Raw genomic sequence first — 22553 nt, forward strand, 5'->3', positions numbered from 1 at the left:
TGAGTATCATATAAATTGAGACACGAATTCAATACTTGAAGATTTGATCCATAATAAAAATACATCTATATATTTTTAATCAAATAGATAATATCGAATCATCTTTTCTCATGTTTTATCGTATCTTATATAAAAATAAAAAAGCGGATTCGTTTACATGGGACTTAAAATCAATATAGTTACATGAAAAAAGAAATTGTCCTTTGCATATTATTTCAAGACATGAGAAATTATTGTGCAAGAAAATTACTTTATGAAAAAAGATATTCTCTTTTGGTTGTTGTCTCATGCTGTTGCAAATGGTCAGAGAGAGAGAGAGAGAGAGAATGGTTGGCGCAGCTGGCACATTTTCAATTGACAATGATGTTCGTGGAATGTCCTTTTCAGGGTTATGATTCCATGCGCCATCAGTATTCTTGTTTGTTTTATTTCATTTCAAATAACCCATCAAAAGACGTATGATTTGATAGCCTCTCCTCTCATTCATGTATCTTTCCACAATTAACCCCCAAAGTCTTGAATTACGAATGGATTATGAGTACATATGTCTACTTTTTTTTATTTGAAGACATAATTACATTTGAAGATAAGATATAATTGTATGGTTTGAATCATGAGTAATAAATGTCTTACTTTTTTTTTATTTGTGGATGAGTTTAAAAATAAGATAAGTGACATATAAATAATATCATTGAAGTTTTGTTTAATCTAATATCCCTTTGTGGGTCTGGTGAACTTGATTTTCTCTTTTACCTTTAACTTAAAACAAGTATACTCTTTTGGTCCAATGCCTTCGTCAAATTAAATGTATCTGTAGCCTCTTTGCTTTATTCTAAGGCATAATCCTTCTATGAATTTATAGGAGTAAAAGAAAAGTGGATGAAATTATTACAAATGCATCTGGAATAAGAGATTTGAATTCAAAAATTACATTTTAAAAGAACAATAATATAACTACAAATTAAGTTAGAAAGCAGGAATTGGAGGCCGGAAATCATGAATCCTAATAGAAACAAGAAACAATTGTTCGGACCATTGTCAATACTATATGTGGTCGGCTCATTTTAAGCCCAATTCTTTACCCATAGTTGTCTCTTTTATTTTTTTTTCCAAGCACAAGTATAATCTTCACCAATACATTTGAAAGGTAAGGGGAGGAAAAAGCACAAGAGCCAAAGCCTTTTTACACGCGCATCTACTCTCAACTAGATTATACAAGACAGGAAATCCAACTTTATGCTGCTTAAAAAAGAAAATGAGGCTCCATTTTCGTTGTTATTGTTATGGCCACACGTGTAAGAGGACGACAAACAAACAAGTCAATTGCAGTTCCGTTTGGTTCCCTTTGGTTTTGTTTTTCATGTCCGGTACATTTTCCTTCGTTTGGGCTTTGATGATTCTTATTAATTTAATAACTTTAAATATAATATGATCACGCCATATAAGATATATATAAAAATAATATAATTTAAAATTTTAATAAAAATTATATATAAATTTGAAAAAAATTAAAAAATTTATTTCATATTTAATATACAAATACGAATTGTAATATAATATTTATATTTATTTAATATAGAATAAATAAATATAAATTATTAAATTATTAAATTTGATTCTTATCTAATTTGATGAAAATCTTTGATTAATTACTATGTTTATCTTTATTAGTTGAGGAATTCGGCTTTATAGATATCAAACTAAATCATTCTTAATCAAAATTTCATCTCAATTTTCGTTGTATTAGGTGGGGGTATCATGCAGACGAAGATACGAATTCAGTACTTGAAGATTTAATCCATAATAAAATGTACCTATATATTTTCAATCAAATAGGTAATGTCGAATCCTCTTTTATTGTTAAAGTTAAAGTTAGAGATAGATCTTGCATCATTTTTATTGTTAAATACTAATAGAGATATAACTGAGACAATACATTTGTGGAATAGCTCATGGCTCATGAGCGATTTGACTTTGTATATGCTCGTTTATAATTTTACTAAAGAGTATTTATGCTCATAGTTTCACTAAATAGTTCAAATAACATAATAAGCTTGATTACCAAACGAATCAATTTTTAACATAGGCCATTTTAATTTGTTTATGTTCACAAATAACAAATAAGTTTAATAAATCCTTAGCAAATATGTTTAGTATAAATAGCTCAATAAAAACAGGGCATATTATTTTATAATAATTGTATAATAATTAATTAATTAATTAAAATTTAAAGTTATACAAGATTTACAAAAATATTATATGGAGTCCATAAGTAATGAATCCTTACATAATCTTTGATTATGATCTGACAGTTATAAAATTGTAATAAAAAAAATTATAGGTAAAATGCTTTCTATATGCCCTCTATAGAAACTTGATAAGAGCATTTTTATCTTTTCACATAAATGGAATTATGACGCAATAATATTTGTCATTACAAAAGTAGGCATAACATAAAACTCATTATGTAAAATAAATTAGGCTAAAACTCATTTATAAAAATTTAAAAACATTTTAAAGAAGTGTAGAGGTCTTATGTGTGCAAAAAATAAGCGCAAAATAAGTCGTGATGCATTACTACAAGAAAACTTCCCCCAACAGAAATCCCTCATTACAAGGTTACATGAAGACGAACTGAAACTATAAATCTAATCATTTGTGTATTTTTATTATATAAAATTTTATTAATTTATATATTCATATTATATTTTATATAAAAATTACTTATTATAATTAATATCTACACACAAAACACAAAATATATATTTTTAATTTTATTAATCTTATGTATAATTTTTGTTAAAATTTTAATTATATAATTTGTGTTTTTTTTAATATTATATTCATGTCCTACCAACAAACTGTGTTTTGAATTATCATGCTGATATCTGCAAGGGATGTCTCATGTGCCAATAACAACCTAGCTTCCTCCTTTTTCTTGGTAATTTCATTTTATTGATTTCACTTTTTTTTTAATGTAATAAATATACACATAACCATCATTTATTTTGTAAATAAATAAATAATAATTCTAAAACTATTTATAATAAAAACAAAAATAAATAAATAAAAAGTATCTTTTCTAAAGCTTATCAACAAATCAAAAAAATGGAGTCAAATGAAAACTAACAATTCATTAATTAAAAAATTGAGAGCACTAGAATCATCAGCACTTTGACTGGAATGATAATCTAGGATTAAAAATACATATATATATATATATATATATATATATAAAAGGTAAGTTATTATTAAAATAAAAATAAGTATCACAATGTCATTTACTTTCCATAAAACCATCCAAAATTACGTCTCAGACAATCTTACCAGTTACAATGCATAGACTAATATGAGCTATTATTAGATTTCTCTCACCTCATACTGATGAGAAATCCTAAGTGGTGATTCTTTTGAAACAGGACGCTCTTCGGACCACAGCTCCAAGTTTACTGTCCCCGTTCCCCAGTGGATGAGGCACTTGTAGACATCACTAACATTGAATCGATTGATGAGCCCCAAACCAAGACATTTGTCAATGAGCATCCATTCACCTGGAACGAACAAGCATCCATTCACCAAGACATTTGTCAATGAGCAAATGGAGTTTCACAATACTAAATAATAATAAGTGTAGCAAATGGAAGATCAATCATCCCCAAATCATCACAGTTATCAACTAAATTGGCATCTAGTCAAGGAGATTTTTTTTTTCAAACAAGAGAAGCCATAACTTGAAAATAAATAAATTAATAAATAAATAAATATATATATATATATAAGTGTTGAGATTTGAATCCCAGACCTATTGAATGCCACTACCTCTATAAAAAATGATTACATAAATTAACTAAGCTTTGGATTCTAGTCAAGGAGATTTTTACCAAGCAAGATGAACACCAGTCAGTCAATGAGATTCATTTTTAAGTTCTCATAGTATTTTTACCATTAACTGAAGGTCTTTCTGTTTTAAGGAACCTGTACTTTTGAAGATGCAATCATGGAAATTGTTGAATTTACCATTAGGTAGAAGATTTCCTTCATAAAGTTGTTCTCCAGATTCTGGCCAAACTTCCTGCTTAGAGCCATCAATGGAGGTAAATGCGATAAAACTTTCTGTTGGGTGCAAGAGAGAGAAAGTTGGATGAACTCTCAAGCAAACCAGCCTACAAAAAAAAAAAAAAAGACAACGATAAACATTTTTACAGTAAACAATGAAATCAAACGAGTACAGAATAGGAAGAATGCTTCAACTCATTGTTGAACGGAAAATTAGGTATGTTAGAGATTGCAAGAAAAATTAAAGATGTAAACAGGTATGGAATAGTACAGCACATTGTTGAATTAACTATCTCATTCATCTACTTTAGGGTTTATTTAGACAATATATTCAGGTCATTCCACTTATTACCAATTAGTTTCAGGTTTTCTGTTACATTTTTTGTAGTTTGTCTCAGTTGTTTATTCGGGCTTTCATGTTACAAGAGAATACTAACTATTAACTACTGTCATCCAACATGCTTAATAGCATTCGTCATTAGCCACTTCAGCTATGCCCAATTGATTTTCAGTTGATTGCATAACAGCAAGTTGAGTAACAAAGAGAGCCCTTCATACACGCCTCCAAATTATATTACGTACACATCCTATGATCCAATACTTGCAAGTGGCACAAGCAAAAGCCCTCTATTAATCATGTGCTCAAAAGTAATTGCTTTTTTAGGTACATCTGAGGAAGTTTGACTTAGAATATTTGGTTGTACATCATTTGTTCATGTTCATAGTCACAAGAGGGGAAAGTTGGATCCTAGAGCAATTAAGTGCATTTTTGTGAGATATTCATCAACTCAGAAAGGGTATAAGCGCTATCATCCTTCTACCAAAAAATTTTGTGTCTGTAGGTGTCACTTTTGAAGAAAGTAAACCATTTCTTACTCAACATTATCTTTAGGGAGAGACTTCATTCATGGAAGATAACGATAAAAACTTCTTTTTGCTTGATTTGTCCTCCTCTTCAACATTTTTACCCATTAATTCTTCCGAGTCAAAACCTATTTCGTCTAAGTCCAAGTCAAACATTGAATTTGAGTCTGAACCCATTCCAAACACAGAAGATGTGATAAAGGATAATATTGTTCTTGATTCTATGAAGGAATTATAGGTGTACTCAAGAAGGAAAGTTCCAGATCCTGAACCAGTGTAAGTCTAAGAACCTGATCCTAACTCTGGAAATGAGGTAACTACAGTCTTTGACTCTGTTTCTCAAAATGAGCATGAATCTCCTAAAACTATAACTAGTGACTATGATCTACCTATTGCCAGTAGGAAGTGAACCAAATAATGTCCTAAGCATCCACTATACCCAATCTTTAATTTTGCGTCATTTGAAAAATTCTCATAATCCCACAAAAATTTTCTTGTGAGCCTGAATACTTTTTGTTCCAACTACATTATCCAAGGCATTATTTAGTGAGAAATAGAGGCAAGCCATGAAAATAGAAACGGAGGCCTTAGAGAAAAATAAGACATGGGAACTGGTAGAGTTACCTAAAGGAAAAAATCTAGCTAGATGTAAATGGGTTTTCACTGTAAAATACAAGGCGGATGGTACGGTTGAAGGGTATAAAGCCAGGTTGGTGGCTAAGGGCTACACTCAAACTTATGGAGTGGATTATCATGAAACTTTTGCTTCAGTTGCCAAGATGAATACAGTTAGGATTTTGTTATTATTGGCTGCAAATATAAGGCCACAACACACAATAGATTGAACAATTAGTTCAATCCCAGTTAACAAATCACAGAGATATCATCTTAATGTACTGGTCATTAAGCACTGTACCTCTTAACCTAGACTCTTCATTTGCCAATATTAGACTTGGGCTCCCTAAAGATTTGTCGTCCTCTTCTTTTCCCGTCTCTAACTCTTACATATTACCTCTATGCCACTAATTTCTGAATTTTAAGAATCTATAAACAGTTGACAATCTCCAAGCTTGAAGCAATCAAAATTAGCATATGAATTGTTTTGCTAGCCACTCACAGAAAAAAATATTTTCTTTTTCCCATTCATTCCATAAAATTGATTGTTTACCACATATTTTAGCATGTATGTAAACACTCCCATTCCGTTCAATTAAACAATTCCTCCATATGCGATTTTATTCTCTATATTATCAGGAAGCCTAAAATCAAACTAAAAAAATCAAGACGAGATTAAAAGAAAACAGGAAAGGAAAAATATGAACGTGAAAATTGAACAAACCTTGAAAATCCACCAGAACCAGCACCAACATTGTGAGCTAAAATACAAGACTCGACCTGGAAAACCTTTGGATTATCTTTGGGAATGGTTATCTGGCGCTGAAGAATTAAGCCACCACCAATATCACCTTCTAACAGAAGGAATTCCTCCTCTCCTGCATGCTCAAGATCTCTCCTACAAGGAACAAATATTTTATCAATAAATAGAAGCACAAGACAAGACTGCAATAGTGAAGCCTCGTGGCTTCTGCTAATTCCCCTTGTTTTTATCTAATATCACCTCACCATACACAACTTGATAAACCCATAAAACAGTTGAATCAGTGATGGTAACTATTTGGGAAAATGCACATGGAATACTTCACACTAGAGTAGCAATAGTTGATGTGATCCCTACAATATATTTCATCCTCAACCATTATTTTCAACTGCGTTCCAGAACTTTGAAACAGTAAGATTTCTTAAAATTCCACAGCTACTAAAATTAAAGAAATATATCAAATCTGAACAAAAGAATTTTACCAACACAAAAAAGAAAAATACCCAAGTTTCTATTACCTAAATATCTTGGAGAAAACATCCCCTCATTCATTTTTCAGTTACAAATATAGAGGGACAACATCATTTACAAATTATTAATAGATCCGGGAGAAATGACAAGCAATCAGAAGAAATTAAATCTAAGTTTGGTTTAAGAAAAATTATGTAAATCTATTCTTACATCATTACATGTAAGGAGCAATCACATTGACAAGATGCTTAAGCTCAAGATGCCATAGTCTTTGCTGAGAAAAACTTTTGGTGCAAATGACATATCACAGTTAGAAGGCCTTTCAATTAGTTTTGAGTTTGATGTAATCAGAAGAATACAGGCTTAAGGCTTAAGTGAGTTTGACCATCACTCTGAATGTTTTACTTATAACAAAAAGCAAGTTCACAACATTTAACAGCTTCAGCATCTAATGATATATTGTAAACGAGAGGATGAGAGGACAGCATAATCCATGAATGATTGGAGAACAGAGCAACAGGTTACCATGGCTAGCCTTACAGTTACAAGCAATGCCGAATAACGTATTAGACTGATCTCCACACATCATCATACGCTAATAAAAAGTTCTATTAGTATATTTCTTTAACAAATTTCGTTTTGTATGTCCATAATGATCAGTCAATTGAGAAGTATAAGTCGTGAAACTCACTGGATGACATTGTATTCCTCCGAGCATCCAGCAGACCGGTACTCCATACCACTATACTCTTCATATCCATTAATCTCAACCCTGCTATGAAGCCATTGTCTTCCTGCATTCAAGAGAGAGAAGACAATGAGTATAAGTGACAAAACTTGCAAGTCCATGCAGACTTGTATGAAATAAAAAATGTAACAGAACATCATGTATCTTACTTGATATCTGAGGATCTCTTTACTCCCTATATCATTTTTTTTTTCTTTTACTAGACCTCTTGTTCACTATCCAAACCTTAAAGAGAGAAAAAAATCAACTTTCTCCATTATTCCTTCATACTAAAGCAAAACATAATTGGGCCACATTTAGGCGTGCTATGTTCATTGATAAAAAAATAATTGAGTATATTTGAAGTTGATAGCAAGGTCAAAGCTAAGTGGAAACGGCATTGGGGGTTGGTTGAGTTGGTAAGATTCAAATACTTCACTTGGAAGGCCTAGGTTTGAATCCCACTACCAGCAGCCCCTCTTGATGGGCAATCTATGAATCCAATGCAAGTCATCTTTGAGGCCTGTCGTCTGTCCTGTCTTTGGAATGGGGACGCCACCCCTTACCCTAAACTTTTAAATGCCAAAAAAAGGCTAACTAGAAATGGATTTATTTTATATGTTTTCTGTGGTCTAGTGAGACTACCTTTAAGACTGGGATTCATCTCAATTCCTCACCTAATCCCCTATATGTGAGCAAACATGACTAAGACTACTTAAACATATGTTACTTGGTATCATTAAAAATGACTCCAAAACTTAAAAACCTAGATCCATGGAACCAACAATAAAAATATGACAGTTATCTGCAAATAGAAGATAACGTCTCGTTCGTTGGAGAATGGTCTGATCCAGAAAATCACATACCCAGACCAAGCACTATGTTATTAGATTCAAGTGCAAGTGTGTCCAACTAATCTGGTGCTTAAATCTAGGGATACATTGCAATACCTGAAGGAAGGTGAACCATTGAAATAATTCTACCCCCAATCCAGGGTACTATTTTTAGTGACCAATCACCACTTTCCAACATGATTGGAGTCCCTGAAAGCTCTCCTCCCTTGTGTCCAGAAACATCTTCCACATTTGGAATAAGCTTAATGTTTTCTGCATATGAAAACTCACACATCAAAAAACCACAACATCACCAAATATTATTGCAAATATTGATAACATCTGCAAGAAACTTTATTTTTTTGTCAATGGCATGTTGTCAAGTGTATAAAAGTTTTTCATATATTTATCGTAAAGGTTTTAGAAGTGGAATTCAGGATGGCAGGACCATGCACCATTAACTCCCCTAAATAATAAATGAAATGAAACTCCGACATAATAACCAACAAGGAGCCTCAAACTAAAGATTTGTGAAATGTGTGCTAGAATTGGCAATGGGTGATGCAACTTCATAATAACATCAAGTTAGCAAGGGCAGGTTTAACATAACCAGAATCAAAACACATTCATATCAATGCAAAAAGATCACACCTATATTTATCAGCCTTAAATTGATCCATTTATTAACCATGTGTAGGAGTTTAATTCATTTTATCATCAAAAGATGATTTTAGCCATTAAGGAATCAGGCTTGGTTAATAAAGTTCCATAAATAATAATACAAGGGTGGTTTAGGGTCAATCCGATGAGTTAAACAGGTTACATCCGCATTTGCCTAACATGACAAAATCAACTCATTGAACGGATTACGAAGCATATTGCATTATTTATTCCGTTAACATGACAAAATCAAATGAATAATATTAAATAAAGGTCTTAAATAAAGGATTGTCTTCAGGTTCAGAAAAAAAAAAAAAGACACAAAGACCTCAGGCCAAACTTGAAAGCAGCTTATGCTAAAACAACAAACAGCCATTGGAAATAACTTGAGTTAAAGAAATTTGAATGGTTTCATATATATATATGTGTGTGTGTGTGTGTGTGTGTGTGTCCAGAAATGACCGAGCACAGAGGCCTTGGAGAGACAAATTTACCTAATCGCAATCTACGATGCTCTTTGCTAGAGGATATCAGCTTAGAGGCCTCAATTTCAGAAGGCATTTCTATCTGCAGAACCTCCCCATCTATGCCCCACATGTGAAGCTGTTTGAGAAAAGCCAGATTAAACTATTTTGCAGCATGCTCCCAATGTATTGCAAATGCCAATCTCTTTGGAAAAGAAGACGTACCATTGCACCATCACCAATCAACAGTTGAACATGTAGACGACGATTTGGCCTCTTCCACAGTCCTTCGGTCTCAGATATTCTGACAGTGACAACTGAAGATTCAAGTTCCACAACATAGTGAGTCAAAAGATATTCACCTTTAATAAATCCATATCCATCACCATCATCTTCAAAGAGAATGCCTTTCGCTTTCCCTGTAATAGAAAAGATTTAGCTTTAAAAGTTGCATATGTCATAATAACTCAAAAGAATTGAAAAACCGCTGAGACTTTAATGCAGCAAAAGAAGCCCTATAACTGGAAAATTATTCGGCATGATTCTTCAAGGAGGAACACTCAGAAAAAGTTTCTTAGAACCTATGTTACTTGCACCATGGAGTTATTGTTGATGTGGATATGTATCCAACACATACGTTCAATTTTTTCTGGGTTTTTCCTTATATATGGAGGGTCAGACTTCCATAATTTTGTCCATAGGATATTTGTCCACCATAAGTAATTCTCAAAAAATAAACACTCCAACCAACATAGCTTGGGATTCCCCAATCCTTGCCTAATATAATTTACACTTAAGCACAAGATAATGTTGCTTGATGCATCTTATTGAAAAATCTGTCTGTCTTATTAGGAGATTTGTCCATTTTTATGGCCACACAAGTTTCGAAGTTTGAGACCCTCATTAATGAAACAAGAAGGATGAAGGCCCATCCTGTCACATTTCTTCTGCAATTACCCAAAACAATTTTAGGCAAAATACATATGGCACAACACACACATGGCACATCTAGAATTCGCATATTTGCCAAGGGCAAAGGTTTTTTGAAATCTGAAGAGCATCTAAGGTGAAAATTTTTCTTAGGGGGAAAGACATCCCTTCAGATACGCTTATAAAATTTTGTATCAAAACCAAGGATGATACTTTTGAAGCCCAATCTAGCACCAACATAACAATGCAAGAACAAGATAAAAGGATCCAAAAAATTTCAAGATTCAACATATAAAGAGATATGGTGGTAGCAAATTAGTTTCAACCAGAAAATATTAGCATGAATACATCAAATTACTTAAGAGTACCATGCTCGTCTAACGCAACAATAAGCGTTAAATCATCCGAAGGATTAGATTCACCAACATGCTGAAGCGGAGGACCCAACGGTATAATATATCCACCTTGCAAATATAAAGCTGGTAAATCCTGAAATATCAGAGAAAGAACAAGTAAAAACAAACATCATCAATTGGCAAAACCAGATGCTCATAAAGTAGGAGAGCTAGATGTCTTGCAAAGTATACCGGATGTGAATCGTCAAAGTCAAAGCTCAACCAAATTCCTTTAGGCAACACGGGCAGTAATTTATCAGACCCCAGATCTGGCATTGTGCTAATCATAAAAATAATTTGTCAGAGAATATGTAAAGCAAGGTAAAATGTAAAATATAAAATATCCTAAAACTGAACCACTTATGGTTGCTAAGATTTAGCAGATTTTTATGTGCATAATTAATAAGTTAACCTATTTGGCCAAAAAGAAAAGTTTATACCACAAGAGTCAGTTTCATTTTCTTATTTCAGCCTTTAAGAGAACATCTTGCGATAACATTCAAGATGAAACAAATATCAGATAATAAGGGATCAAATTTGTGTTTGCAAGCTTTGTTAATGTTGTCAATCATGTCAATTTTGAGTTAAAGATATTTTAAATTTCTTGTTAAAGGGATGAACAATGATAAAAAATTTGTTTCTTAAATAGGTATGAAGTATAATTCTTGACTTAGCGTAGTTCATGACATGTTCAATTTCTTTAAGGCCATCTTCAAATCATGTTATCATGTTGTCCCTGAAATTGATAATAAAGGAATTCTTCTAGCAGTGATGGTTGCAAACAATAGGGCTACATTTGCCTCATGAGAAAGGGTTTTCACAATAGTTGGATGACAAATGGAGCAGTTCCGCTTCTATTGCAACTAGGGCAGCCCAATGGTTAGACAGTTTCCCATTAGTTACTCATCATTACGGTTCCAAACATGAGGTATTAGCATATTGTTCATTACCAAACACTGAAAAAGTCTTGCCAACACAACTTAATTTCAAAATGTTGCCATGACCATCCCTGATACCAAAATGCACAAAGAGCAAATAAACAAAATATACAGGAAGCAACACACATTATGCGAAAATTCAACTATCATGCAGCATTCATCTTTGAAGGGAGAGATATTAAACCTTGCATAGACCAAAAGTGGGCCCAAAAGAAAGCAATTCTCGAGTGTCCTTAAATTGGGATCTTTTGGATCTGCAAGAAGTCATTAGCAGTCCCAATGAAAAGAGCAATACATCTAGTAAGTTCATAAAAAAGATTTGGTATAATCATAGTAAGATAAATCTAATTGAGTTACTGAAGTTGGGAGACCCACCAGCAAAAAATGCAGGAGCTGCCACAGCAGTACCTATAGTATGAGCCATATAAAAAAGAGTGTATATGTGTGGTATGAGGCGATAGCGCCTTTTTAATGCAAGGCGACACACTTCTTCACACTACTTAACAGAATTGAAGTTAGTTCCAGAATAGATTGTAAACGAAATGGAATAAACAGTCAAAAAATAGAAAATTAAGGACAATTTAACAAGGAAAAGAAGGTAGAACTAAATGGTACAAAAGTAATATGAACATATCTTTCAAGTAATATATACTGATTTTTGCTTATTTTCCATGCATTAATAAATATTTGAACTCCCAATAGAAAAACAAATTTAACTTAAAATAAAACCCATTAAAATAGGAAAAACCAAAGTGAGATCCTTGAATCAAAATCTAAAAATCTGTGGCAAACAAGAAAATTGTGAAACACCTTTGATGCATAAAACTCAAGGAAACAGAAATATCAAAAGCACTAATAAGGCCTACTCAGGCTCCCAAATCACCTTCTCATCATTGGACATCCAAATTAACGCTTGGTCATTAGCACGCCTCGTAAACGCCTTCGAAGGCTGTTGCCAACACACTCCTTCAAACAGTTCATGGAGTGCTTTTTAAGCCTAAAACCTACTTTATTTCCAATTATGCATCTTTTGATAATGAACTAAATGTAACCGACAATTGTTTCTCTATCTAATATTTTTCTTTTGTCCCCCCCCCCCCCCCCCCCAAATTCCTCTCTTTCTCTTCATATGCTTTCTGTTTCCCATATCTCTTCTCCAGTCTCCTTCATCTTTCTCTCTCTATTTCTTTTTTCCCTCTTCCTCTCTCACATTCAAAGCTAACATATTTTAAAGTTAGCAAGCAGAGAATTAAAGGGTTACTTGCAGGGAAGGGGCCAAGAAGCTTTGTTAATTTCTAGTTTTTTTACAGTGAATGAAAACGAGCTGTTCAAATCAGGCACCACGCCTGCCAATGAACTCTCAAACACAGTGAAAATCCACCATAGATTCCCAATCTTTTTACAATATGTTAGGGCTGTACTAATGATAAAATGATAATTTTCAATACTTTATATATTACACACATATTTCAATTGCTAATCACATATTTGGAGGTCCCAATCACAAATAATTTTATTTTGTACTGACAAACTATGACAAAACTGTACTGTCCCCAAAGAGTTAGAACTTTCTGTTTTATTTCCTCCTTTATAACCAAAAAAAAAAAAAGGGATAACAAACCTCTTCACCAAATGACCATGGCTCATGGTTAATGGTGCCAGTCTCTGAGTGCCCACGACAGAATGGAAGCATAGCACCAAAACCCATCCACCGGCCAAAAAGTTTGGGTGTTGCATTTCCAGCAAATCCACCAATATCAGGTCCTGCTAGTGGCTGACCACTGAGGCCCTGTAAACAAAGTAACATTTAAAACAAACCAGTGCACTATTGAGCACATGAATCTGTACACGCATTTATTTTCCAATTAAAACATAAAAGTGAAGAACTTAATCAGTAAGATGATCAATCAACCAAAGAAAACTTTGACACTAGTGTCCTTGCATTCTGCTCCTTGATGGTGTTTAATAAAATGATCAAAAGGAATTTTGTACAAAATTTTCTAATCCAGTAGTAAGTAAGAAATTGAAGTTTAAAATGTCTGAAAGAAATTATCCACTATACAAGAAAATGGCAACCACATGTAAATTATCTACTACCATAGTAAAAATTATATCCAATCTTCTATCATTCTTGCATAGAGATGCCATAAACACAAACAAAGCCGTGCTTACAGCCTTAAAGTTCACAATGTAAAACGAAAAGAGAATGAAAAGGTAAGAGAAACACATAGTTAAAGAACAGACAGCAGGCAAAACAGTTTCATTAGCCCAGCTATGCATCAAACAAACAACATGATTTCCAAATTTGACTTACCAACTGAAGTATCATGGGTATGGACATGTGAAGGTGCTCCCAATTTGAAAGGTTATCTCCTGTCCATGTTGCAGCATACCTTTGACTCCCAATAAATCCAGCTCTAGTAAGAACAAAAGGGCGCTTGCTTGGATCAGCTAATTCCATCCCTTCATAAGTTGATCTTGCCATTAGCATGCCATACACCTAACATAGTAACCAATATCAAGAAATAAGGTTTAAAAACATCACATGCAATCAATGGTTCATTTGAGAATCAATTGCAACTGCAAATATATTAATCAGTATGAACAAGGTTCAGAAACAGTACATTGTGATAGTGTGCATGACTCTGACAGCCACCAAGTTCATTATCACCCCTGTGAACATTGCTCTCAGGCATTGTTTTTGTTACAGCCTGTCAAGAGCAAAGTGAGAACAATTTCTAATTTCCAAAAAAAAAAAAAAGGGCAAGCATATAGCAATGATTTTCAGAATCACCTTAAAAATAGCTGGCTCATTCATATCATTCCATATACCATCAACACCATTAGAAATCAAATCTTTAACTAAATTTGCCCACCAAGCACGAACTTTCGACTGAGTAAAATCAGGGAAAACACAAGGTCCGGGCCACACATCCCCTAAAAAGGAAGAAAAAAACCTTTTCAAAGCAAATAAGAATTGGAATTAAGCTTAACTATGACTTTGCAAAGGAAAATACCAACAAAACACATCCCATCCGCTTTCTGTATCCAAGCATCATGTTTAGACCCACTATCATAAACAAAGTAACCCTCTTCATATTTAATCCCGGGGTCAAGCATCCAAATTGCCTTGAAACCAATATGGTGGAGATCTTTCACCAAAGACTTTGGATCTGGGAAACGCTCCTGAAGGAAAATATTATCATTAAATTTTAATACAACAATTATATTTAAGTTTCAATGCATGATAGATAATTTAGCTCTATGTGTCAATAACGAAAGGAATTGTTGCTAATAGTAGAAATATCTCAGAACATAGAGGATAATTTATGTTTAACAGCTGGCACTATAGAGAACACGAACTTGCTGAACAAGATTCCTATTCCAAAACATTAGTTGCCACCACAAAGGGAAGAATTGTAACTTTTGCAGTTCCAATCTACAAGGGATATTTGCTGAACCTGTTCAACTTTATATTATTATAGAAGTTTTAAGAGAATTATCCACTTGTTTAATAAGTTCCTTTCACAGGGAATGTTAATCCTAAAAGTTTAAACATTACAATCTCTATAAATACATAAAATATACTCAAATTTAGAGCCATGGATAATATATTAAAAGAGGCACGAACCCTAATTTTCCTCCTTCCCTGTCCTGTGCAATCAAAATCAAATCTATCTATTTACACCAATTAAAACTAATCCTCTTGTTAGCCAAAATCTAGAACCAATCCCTGCATTAAGCCTATCTTTTGTGATCAAATGACAAGTTAACTAGTCCCTGTTCACATCTAAACATAAATCCTTCTTGGTAACAAACCCAGAACCCAACACATTTACACATAGGCTTCTCTGCATCTTCCATATGTTAGGAGTACCACAATTAGAGTCCATAAAGATCATCTAGAAAAGTACATGCCTTGTTAAAAGTGAAACAACGAAAGCCATCCATGTAATCGATATCCATCCATATCACATCACAAGGTATATCCTTCTCCCGAAACTTTCTCGCAATCTGTAAATATTGGTTACAGATTAGGCATTATCATTTTCAAGAACGAAACAAACCTTATAGATATGAGGTGGATATAAAAAAAATGGAGAAGAGCATTTCAGGCAGCTTAGATAACTAAGCACTAACCTCAAGAACTCTCTCCTCTGAGTCATAGCTCCAACGGCATTGGTGATAGCCCAATGACCACTTTGGAGGCATAAAAACAGTTCCTGAGCAGAAAAGTTTTAATTAATAAGATGAACCACTGCCAAAAAGATAATATTAAAATAATAGATTGATTAAAAAAAAAAAAGATGCTGTCCTATCAGCCTCATCATCAAACTAGTAGTTCCTAACTCAGAATTGCACCTTATCTATAAACCCTAATTGCAGTTAATCTTATTGAACATTCAAGTAAAACATAAAACATTTCAAAATCGTGTTATTTACTTGAACAGAATTTGTATGGATTTATCATTCCCACCTACCTACTCAAATTGAAAATGTGTTTCTATGCTTTAGTTTTCTCTAGTTAATTTACCTAAATGCTTCCAGTGGCAGATTTTTAAATCAGATACAAGCTTTGAAATCAAACCCAAAGGTCCATGATGGTGCTTGTCATCCAATTTCCCCAATTATGTCTTACCGAACACAAAGCAAAAGTGAGACAATAGCACAGTAAAAATGACAGGTAGAGTAGGTTGTAACAAGAACAATAAAAGGTTGTGGCTGTAAAAATAAATTCCAAAAAGATATACATTCAAGGTGCAATATCTAAGTAGGATTGGAAATTACCAATTGCATGGGATAAAGATATCAAAACTGCACTGGGTGAAGGAAATGGACCAAATGTAATGACAGGAAATGACGGTGGAGCAATAAACTGAATTTTGCATTCGATCCTTAGATCAATCTGCTAGAGAACAGGTTTGTTTGACAGTTAAAAGAAAATATATAAATCTACTATAGTTTTAACAGGTTTTCATCTATGTATTACTCAATAACATAAAGTCAATCCACCTCACAGCGCTTTGTTGTGTCAGCTAGAATCCCCAATGCCTCTCCATTTGGAAGAACAGCCAGAACCCAAGGATGTGATTGGTACAAGGATGTAGTTTCAGGACCATAACCCCATGCATCTGTGTTCCATGCAAAAACCTACAAGAAGCTTTACTCATCACTAGAAATGAAAGGGGAAGAAAATATGTTTCATGGTGGTCATGTTCTACAAATAACTCACTCTTTTTCCTGTTCGCTCCAGCTGCCCACTAACTTCTCCAGTTCCATAAAATGAGGTACCAACCGGAAGCTTAACAAGAAGCAAAGTCCATCAGGTCAGTTAACAAATAAAGAATTGAACAAAGGAACACCATCAAAGTGAAAACATAATATGCTGAATAACAAAGGTTTATCAATTTGCAGAGGCTAAATATACTACAAGGCAATGCAACAACAGACCTCAAGTTTGACAATCTGCCGTCCCAAAAGACGCTCAAAAGAAGGGATAAACAAAGGAACCTTGTTACTCATGATTGGTACATCCGTGTTGTTTCTATTTATAAATGAAAGGCTTGGAAACTCTGCATCTCTATCATTTGCAGAGCAGTCAAACCGGAAAACTCCATCCTCCAAGATGGGCTCAAAAATCATTTTCCCTGCAATGGAGTCTGATGTTGCTGCCTTTACATCAGAATCAGCCATTTTAGACATTAGCCTTCTCCCTGTAAGCTTCTTGCTATAACTCTTCTTTCTGCATACCAAGCTCCGTATTAGAAGTAGAAAGAACATTAGATATCACTTTATAAAGAAGCCAAGAAAGGTTTAATGCTAGAAGCATGACATAATTTAACACGAAGACACAAACATTCACATCAACGCACACATATAATTGCAGAATATCCCTGCATCCAAATCTCGGCACTCAATGATACCTGAAAACAACCTGAGATGCACCAACAATCCAAAAATCAAAATAACCCAAAAACTGCAGTTATAATTGATTTATGGGCAGCAGTTACTGAAAGATAATTGACCTCTAATCTAGAGGCTGAACTCAATGCTTTAAAAGAATGCTGCAGGAGACAGGAAATGCAGAGTGAGTGAGACCGGAGAGAACGGAATTAAATCTAAGGTAGAATCTAGGCATGCAATGGCAGTTAAAGCAATGTATTAACTTGTTGTCTGTGAATAAGAGTTCCTTTCATCATCATCTTCCTCGCTTTCTTTTTCGACAACCCAATAATTTTGCAACAACAATAAAACCAGAAGCAACTGAAAAATATATTCAAAATTTAAAAGATACTAGACTTACCGTTAAACAGAAGGGAATACGATCGAGTGAAACAAACAAGCAAGGAAACTAAATTTACAGGAAGACAAGAAGGATCAGTTCAAGATTCTCAGTTCCCAAATCCACATTTGAAGCTCCATTCATATAAAAAATAAACAATATTCCAAGAGCAAAGTGATGAACAGTGTATAAGAAGAAGAAATCAGAAATCAATAAACCTGAAGAGAAATTTTCTTGTTGATGGTGCTCCAGAATGACGACGATTAAATGCGTAGCGACAAGGCCATGATTCCAAGGCTACTCCTCCCGTGACTCCGCTGCTAAGGGCTACTGATATTTCCATTTTAAAAAGATTATCTATTTTTCTTTTTTATTTGTAAAATTTTATCATTTACACCCATAATTTGTTTTTTATAACCACCAATAGAAGCCCGTCAGTGAAAGTATTATAAAAATGTATTTTGCATGTCAAATAATGAAGAGAAAAAAAATTTTTTGTTAATTTTTCATGTTATGTATAGTATTTCATCTATTTTATAAAAAATATTAAACTTAATATATAATATTTTATATATTATAATTACAAGTTTTGTTAATTTTTTATATTATGTTATAAGCGTTTTATTTTTTATTAATCATTTGATTATATGTATAATTTTTAAATTTATTATAAAATATAAAATAATTATGTAAAATACTTAAAAAATTTTTAAAAATTAAAAAAATAACTTAATTTTTATTTTTATATTTAGATTTATAATTTTTTTAATTTTTTATTTTACTATAAATAATAAATTATATACATGTGTGTGTATATATATACTCAAAACTCATAAAATCTCACCCAACTACAAACCTACATCAAATAAGCACTCATTTTTCTAAACCCAATTAACCTTATCATGTCTTAATCCAATTAAAATCCAATACCAACATTACCTATCAAATCCAATAACTTATTTCACTTTTTCATCAATTAATAGTTATTTGACAAATGAAAAATGATTTGATAACTTACAATTCAATTGAGAGTTATTCCCATTTAGAGACAACTTTTATTGTGTGTTATTTATTACATGCGAAAATGATATTAATAGCTCTACAATATTCATCCATCTAAAGATAATACCGATTAATTGTATATTATTCTAAAAGCTTCTAACTAAAGAGTATTTTATTTTTAATTAAACTTCATTAGTTAAAATATTGAAATATATTTAGATTTTCTCCCACATTATGACAACATTTTAAAAAAAATTCTCTTATCGCAAAAATATTTAAAAATTGATGCTTTTAAATTACACCACAGTTTTTGCTTTTTATACTTATTTTTAAATTTTTTGTAAATGAAATTATTTAATTATTATTTCTCACAAGTTTCTAGATATTCATATTCGATAAATTTGATAATTTATAAATTTTAAAAAATTCATTTTCAAAAAAAGTTACAAAAAAATTTATTAGAAAATTTTATTAATTGGTGTAATGAAAGAGTTATTATCGGAAAAAATTATAAATTTTAAGTTAAAAAAAATTAATTTTATTATGTGACTTTAAAGAAAAAATAAAATCTTATGAGAATCTAATTAAACTAAATATAAAATAGTAACTACAATTTTTTTGCAAATTTAAAATTTATCATTTCTTTTTTTATAAATATTTATTTTTATATCGATTATTAAAAATTCATAATAGTTGCAACTAAACTGAACTCTTTGGAAAAATCTCCTTATATACTTATCATGATGGATTTCTCCGATTAGCATATTAGATTTTAATAAATTTATATAATATTCAATAATATTACGTGTACAACTTTCAAGAGTTTTAGTTTTCAGATATTGCTAAGATCTAATAGTTCATTCATCATCTCTCATAATATTATGAGAGGAAATGTTTAATTAGGGCCTCATGAGATTTTATTCTTTCTCTAAGGTTAAAATAGTTTAATTAACTTCTTTTTTTATTAATTTTAAAATTTATGATTTTTTCAATAAAAATTTTTTTCATTATACCAATTAATAAAAATTTTTAATTTTTTTTTTGTAATTTTTCTTAAAATTTCAATCTCCTACTCTATGGAAATGGAATTTTAAAAAGTTATACAAGATATACATATTTGAAAACTTGTAAGAAATGGTAATTAAGTAATTTCACTTACAAAAAATTTTTTAAAAAAAGTGAGGTATGAAGAGTGAAACTTGGAGTGCATTTAGAATTTTTCTTTAAAAAATTCATTTGTCCCTTTAGCTTATATTTGGATTGAGGTAAGGGCAAGTGTAAACATCTCATTTTATTCAAAATTTTTTCGGATTGGAAATGAGCTTTTAATAGTAAATTGGAGCCGATTGAGAAGCTTCAGGCTAAATAGGAAAATTCTTTATTTTAATTTTAATTTGATTTAATTTTTGGTTTTTTTTTTTTTAAAGTCTCAAAAAAATGGAAATGAAATCAAAAAATTTTTGGAAGATCAATTTAAAAATCAAGGTTGTTTGAAATTGGAAATAGAATCAATTAGAAAATCATTGCCTAAAATCCCAATAATTAAGCAATCTTCTGGATCAAATCTGTTCAATGATAGATTCAATCTTTCTTATAATCTCTAATATTATGTTTGGATTGAGATGAGAGGAAAGAAAGGAAAGTAATGGAAACAAAAAATTCTTTCTTTTATTTGAATAAACTTTTTATTTAAAGGAAAAGAAAGAGATAGAAACTCAATAACCTTTAGTTTCCCATGTAACTCTCACTTTTTTTAATATCTCATACTATGTTTGGATAAACATTAGTAAAAGAAATGAAATGAAAGCAAAGTAAAGGAATGGAAGGTTTTTTTTTTTTAAAATGAAAAGATATATGTACCATTTGTTTGGATAGCTAAAATTAATAAAGTAAAAGAAAATAAATGAATCCTAACAACCATTGTTTGGTTAAATAATGGAAAAGGAAGGAAATAATTTATTATATTATTTTTTTCAATTATAACATTTGATAATCTTTGTTTTTATTATAACATTTACATGTTTATGTTAATGTATTCCATGTTTTTTATTTTTCTTTATTTTTTAATAAAAATAGTCATCACTGAAATTTGTGAAATTCATAAAAATAAGATAAAAAAATTAGAGACAATAAATTTATTAATAAATGATATTTTCTATTCTCAATCTAATTTTGGAATTCAAAATCATACACTTTTAATTTAGAGAAATTAATCAGGATATAATAGTCATTTTATATTTTAAAAATTTTATTTTTTTACCTTTCCCTTATTTTTCCCTTAATTTAGGGTAATTAAAAAATAAAGAAAGTTGAGAGAAGCTAAGGGAGCTAAGCATACATTCTTTTTCTTTATTTTTATTTATGTCATATACAAACAAGGGAAAGGATTTTCATTTCCTTTTGTTTTCTTTCCATTCATTACCTTTCTTTCCCCTTACCTCAATCCAAACATATACTCAATTTGAGAGAAAAGCTAAAGAAATGAAAGTTTTAAAAAAATTATTTTTATGAAAAGACTATCATATCTTTATTTTTATTATGACATTAGATTTGATTATATAACTGATATCTTCTACAAAGATAATTTTCTTTTATGAGTATTTTATATAACATTATAGTTTATAAATATTTTATGATTTTCTAAGTCTTAATAACAAAACAAGTCAAGTTATTGTCAGAATAAATTAAAAGGTTGAATTAAACACAAAATTATGAGTAAATCAATAACTACCTAATATATCTTACCATATTAAACATATTCAATTTTGTTTAGAAAGATTTTTTTATACAAGCTAGGTAGTATAAAGATACATTTGTACATTATATGTTATTTTATTTAAAAAAATGTTATAATTTGAAAAAAAAAATATTATAATGAATTATTTCATTTCATTTTCACTATGTATCCAAACAATGGTAATTAAAATTCTTTTTCTTTCAATTTCTTTATTAATTTTAACTATCAAAACAATGGGTACAGTACCCTTTCTTTTTCTTAAAATTTTTTTTTCTTTATTTTCCTTTTCTTTCCTTTATTAGTATCTATCTAAACATAATGTAAATTTTTTGAAAAGGAACCCTATAAAGCATGCCCAAAAGCACACACAGAAACAAAGAAAGAAATCATATAAGGGAATTGGACCCATAAATCACACGGGGAAGGAAAAAAGTTTTTTCTAGTTTTTTTTTAATTTTGACGAGGGATTAAAATGTTTCCTTTGTTTTCTGTTTTAGGTAGGTCTCCTGTGAAACTTTGGGATTTATTTTTGAATTGTGGTTTCTTTTTGGGGTTTGGATTTGATTTAAATAGTCACATTGTTTGATTTTTGGAATTAGGATTTTTGTTATGATCTTTGGCTCTTTTGGTTAGAATTCTTGGTTAAAAATTTAGATTTAGAATATTTTTGAATTCTAGGATTTTTTTCTATTTTTCTGGGATTAGATTCAAGTTTTAGGTTTTTGGGTTTTTGTTCATATTTCTAGGATTTTTTTAATGAATTTTTTAAAAATTTGAATTTCTTGGTGGAGTCACAGTGGCTAAAGAAGAGAAAG

At 31.3% G+C, this 22553-nt stretch overlaps 1 protein-coding gene across 13 annotated transcripts; it reads right to left on the reverse strand.

Moving 5' to 3' along the window:
- Nucleotides 1-3228: 3228 nt before the first annotated feature.
- On the reverse strand, nt 3229-18340 carry LOC111315762 (uncharacterized). 13 transcript variants are annotated; one of them, XM_022917751.2, is made up of 26 exons: nt 18218-18340; nt 18021-18068; nt 17743-17781; nt 17590-17651; nt 17168-17459; nt 16950-17018; nt 16730-16867; nt 16505-16622; nt 15857-15939; nt 15635-15730; nt 14734-14902; nt 14511-14653; nt 14341-14427; nt 14031-14216; nt 13338-13505; nt 12092-12212; nt 11901-11970; nt 10971-11058; nt 10752-10872; nt 9679-9872; nt 9484-9592; nt 8447-8602; nt 7461-7563; nt 6260-6433; nt 4018-4163; nt 3229-3551 (listed from the first exon to the last, which is right to left on the reverse strand). In XM_022917751.2, the coding sequence occupies exons 5-26, from the start codon at nt 17417-17419 to the stop codon at nt 3361-3363; spliced, it is 2982 nt and encodes a 993-aa protein (XP_022773486.2). In that variant the 5' UTR covers nt 17420-17459; nt 17590-17651; nt 17743-17781; nt 18021-18068; nt 18218-18340; the 3' UTR covers nt 3229-3360. The 13 variants fall into 13 exon arrangements, with proteins under 13 accessions (XP_022773486.2, XP_089605747.1, XP_022773487.2 ...); XM_089749621.1 differs by having other exon boundaries at nt 17574-17651; XM_022917752.2 differs by lacking the exon at nt 18021-18068.
- Nucleotides 18341-22553: the final 4213 nt, after the last annotated feature.

This window comes from Durio zibethinus, chromosome 20 (assembly GCF_047325235.1).
Source record: "Durio zibethinus cultivar Kanyao isolate XHJ-2024 chromosome 20, ASM4732523v1, whole genome shotgun sequence".
Taxonomy (NCBI): domain Eukaryota; kingdom Viridiplantae; phylum Streptophyta; class Magnoliopsida; order Malvales; family Malvaceae; genus Durio; species Durio zibethinus.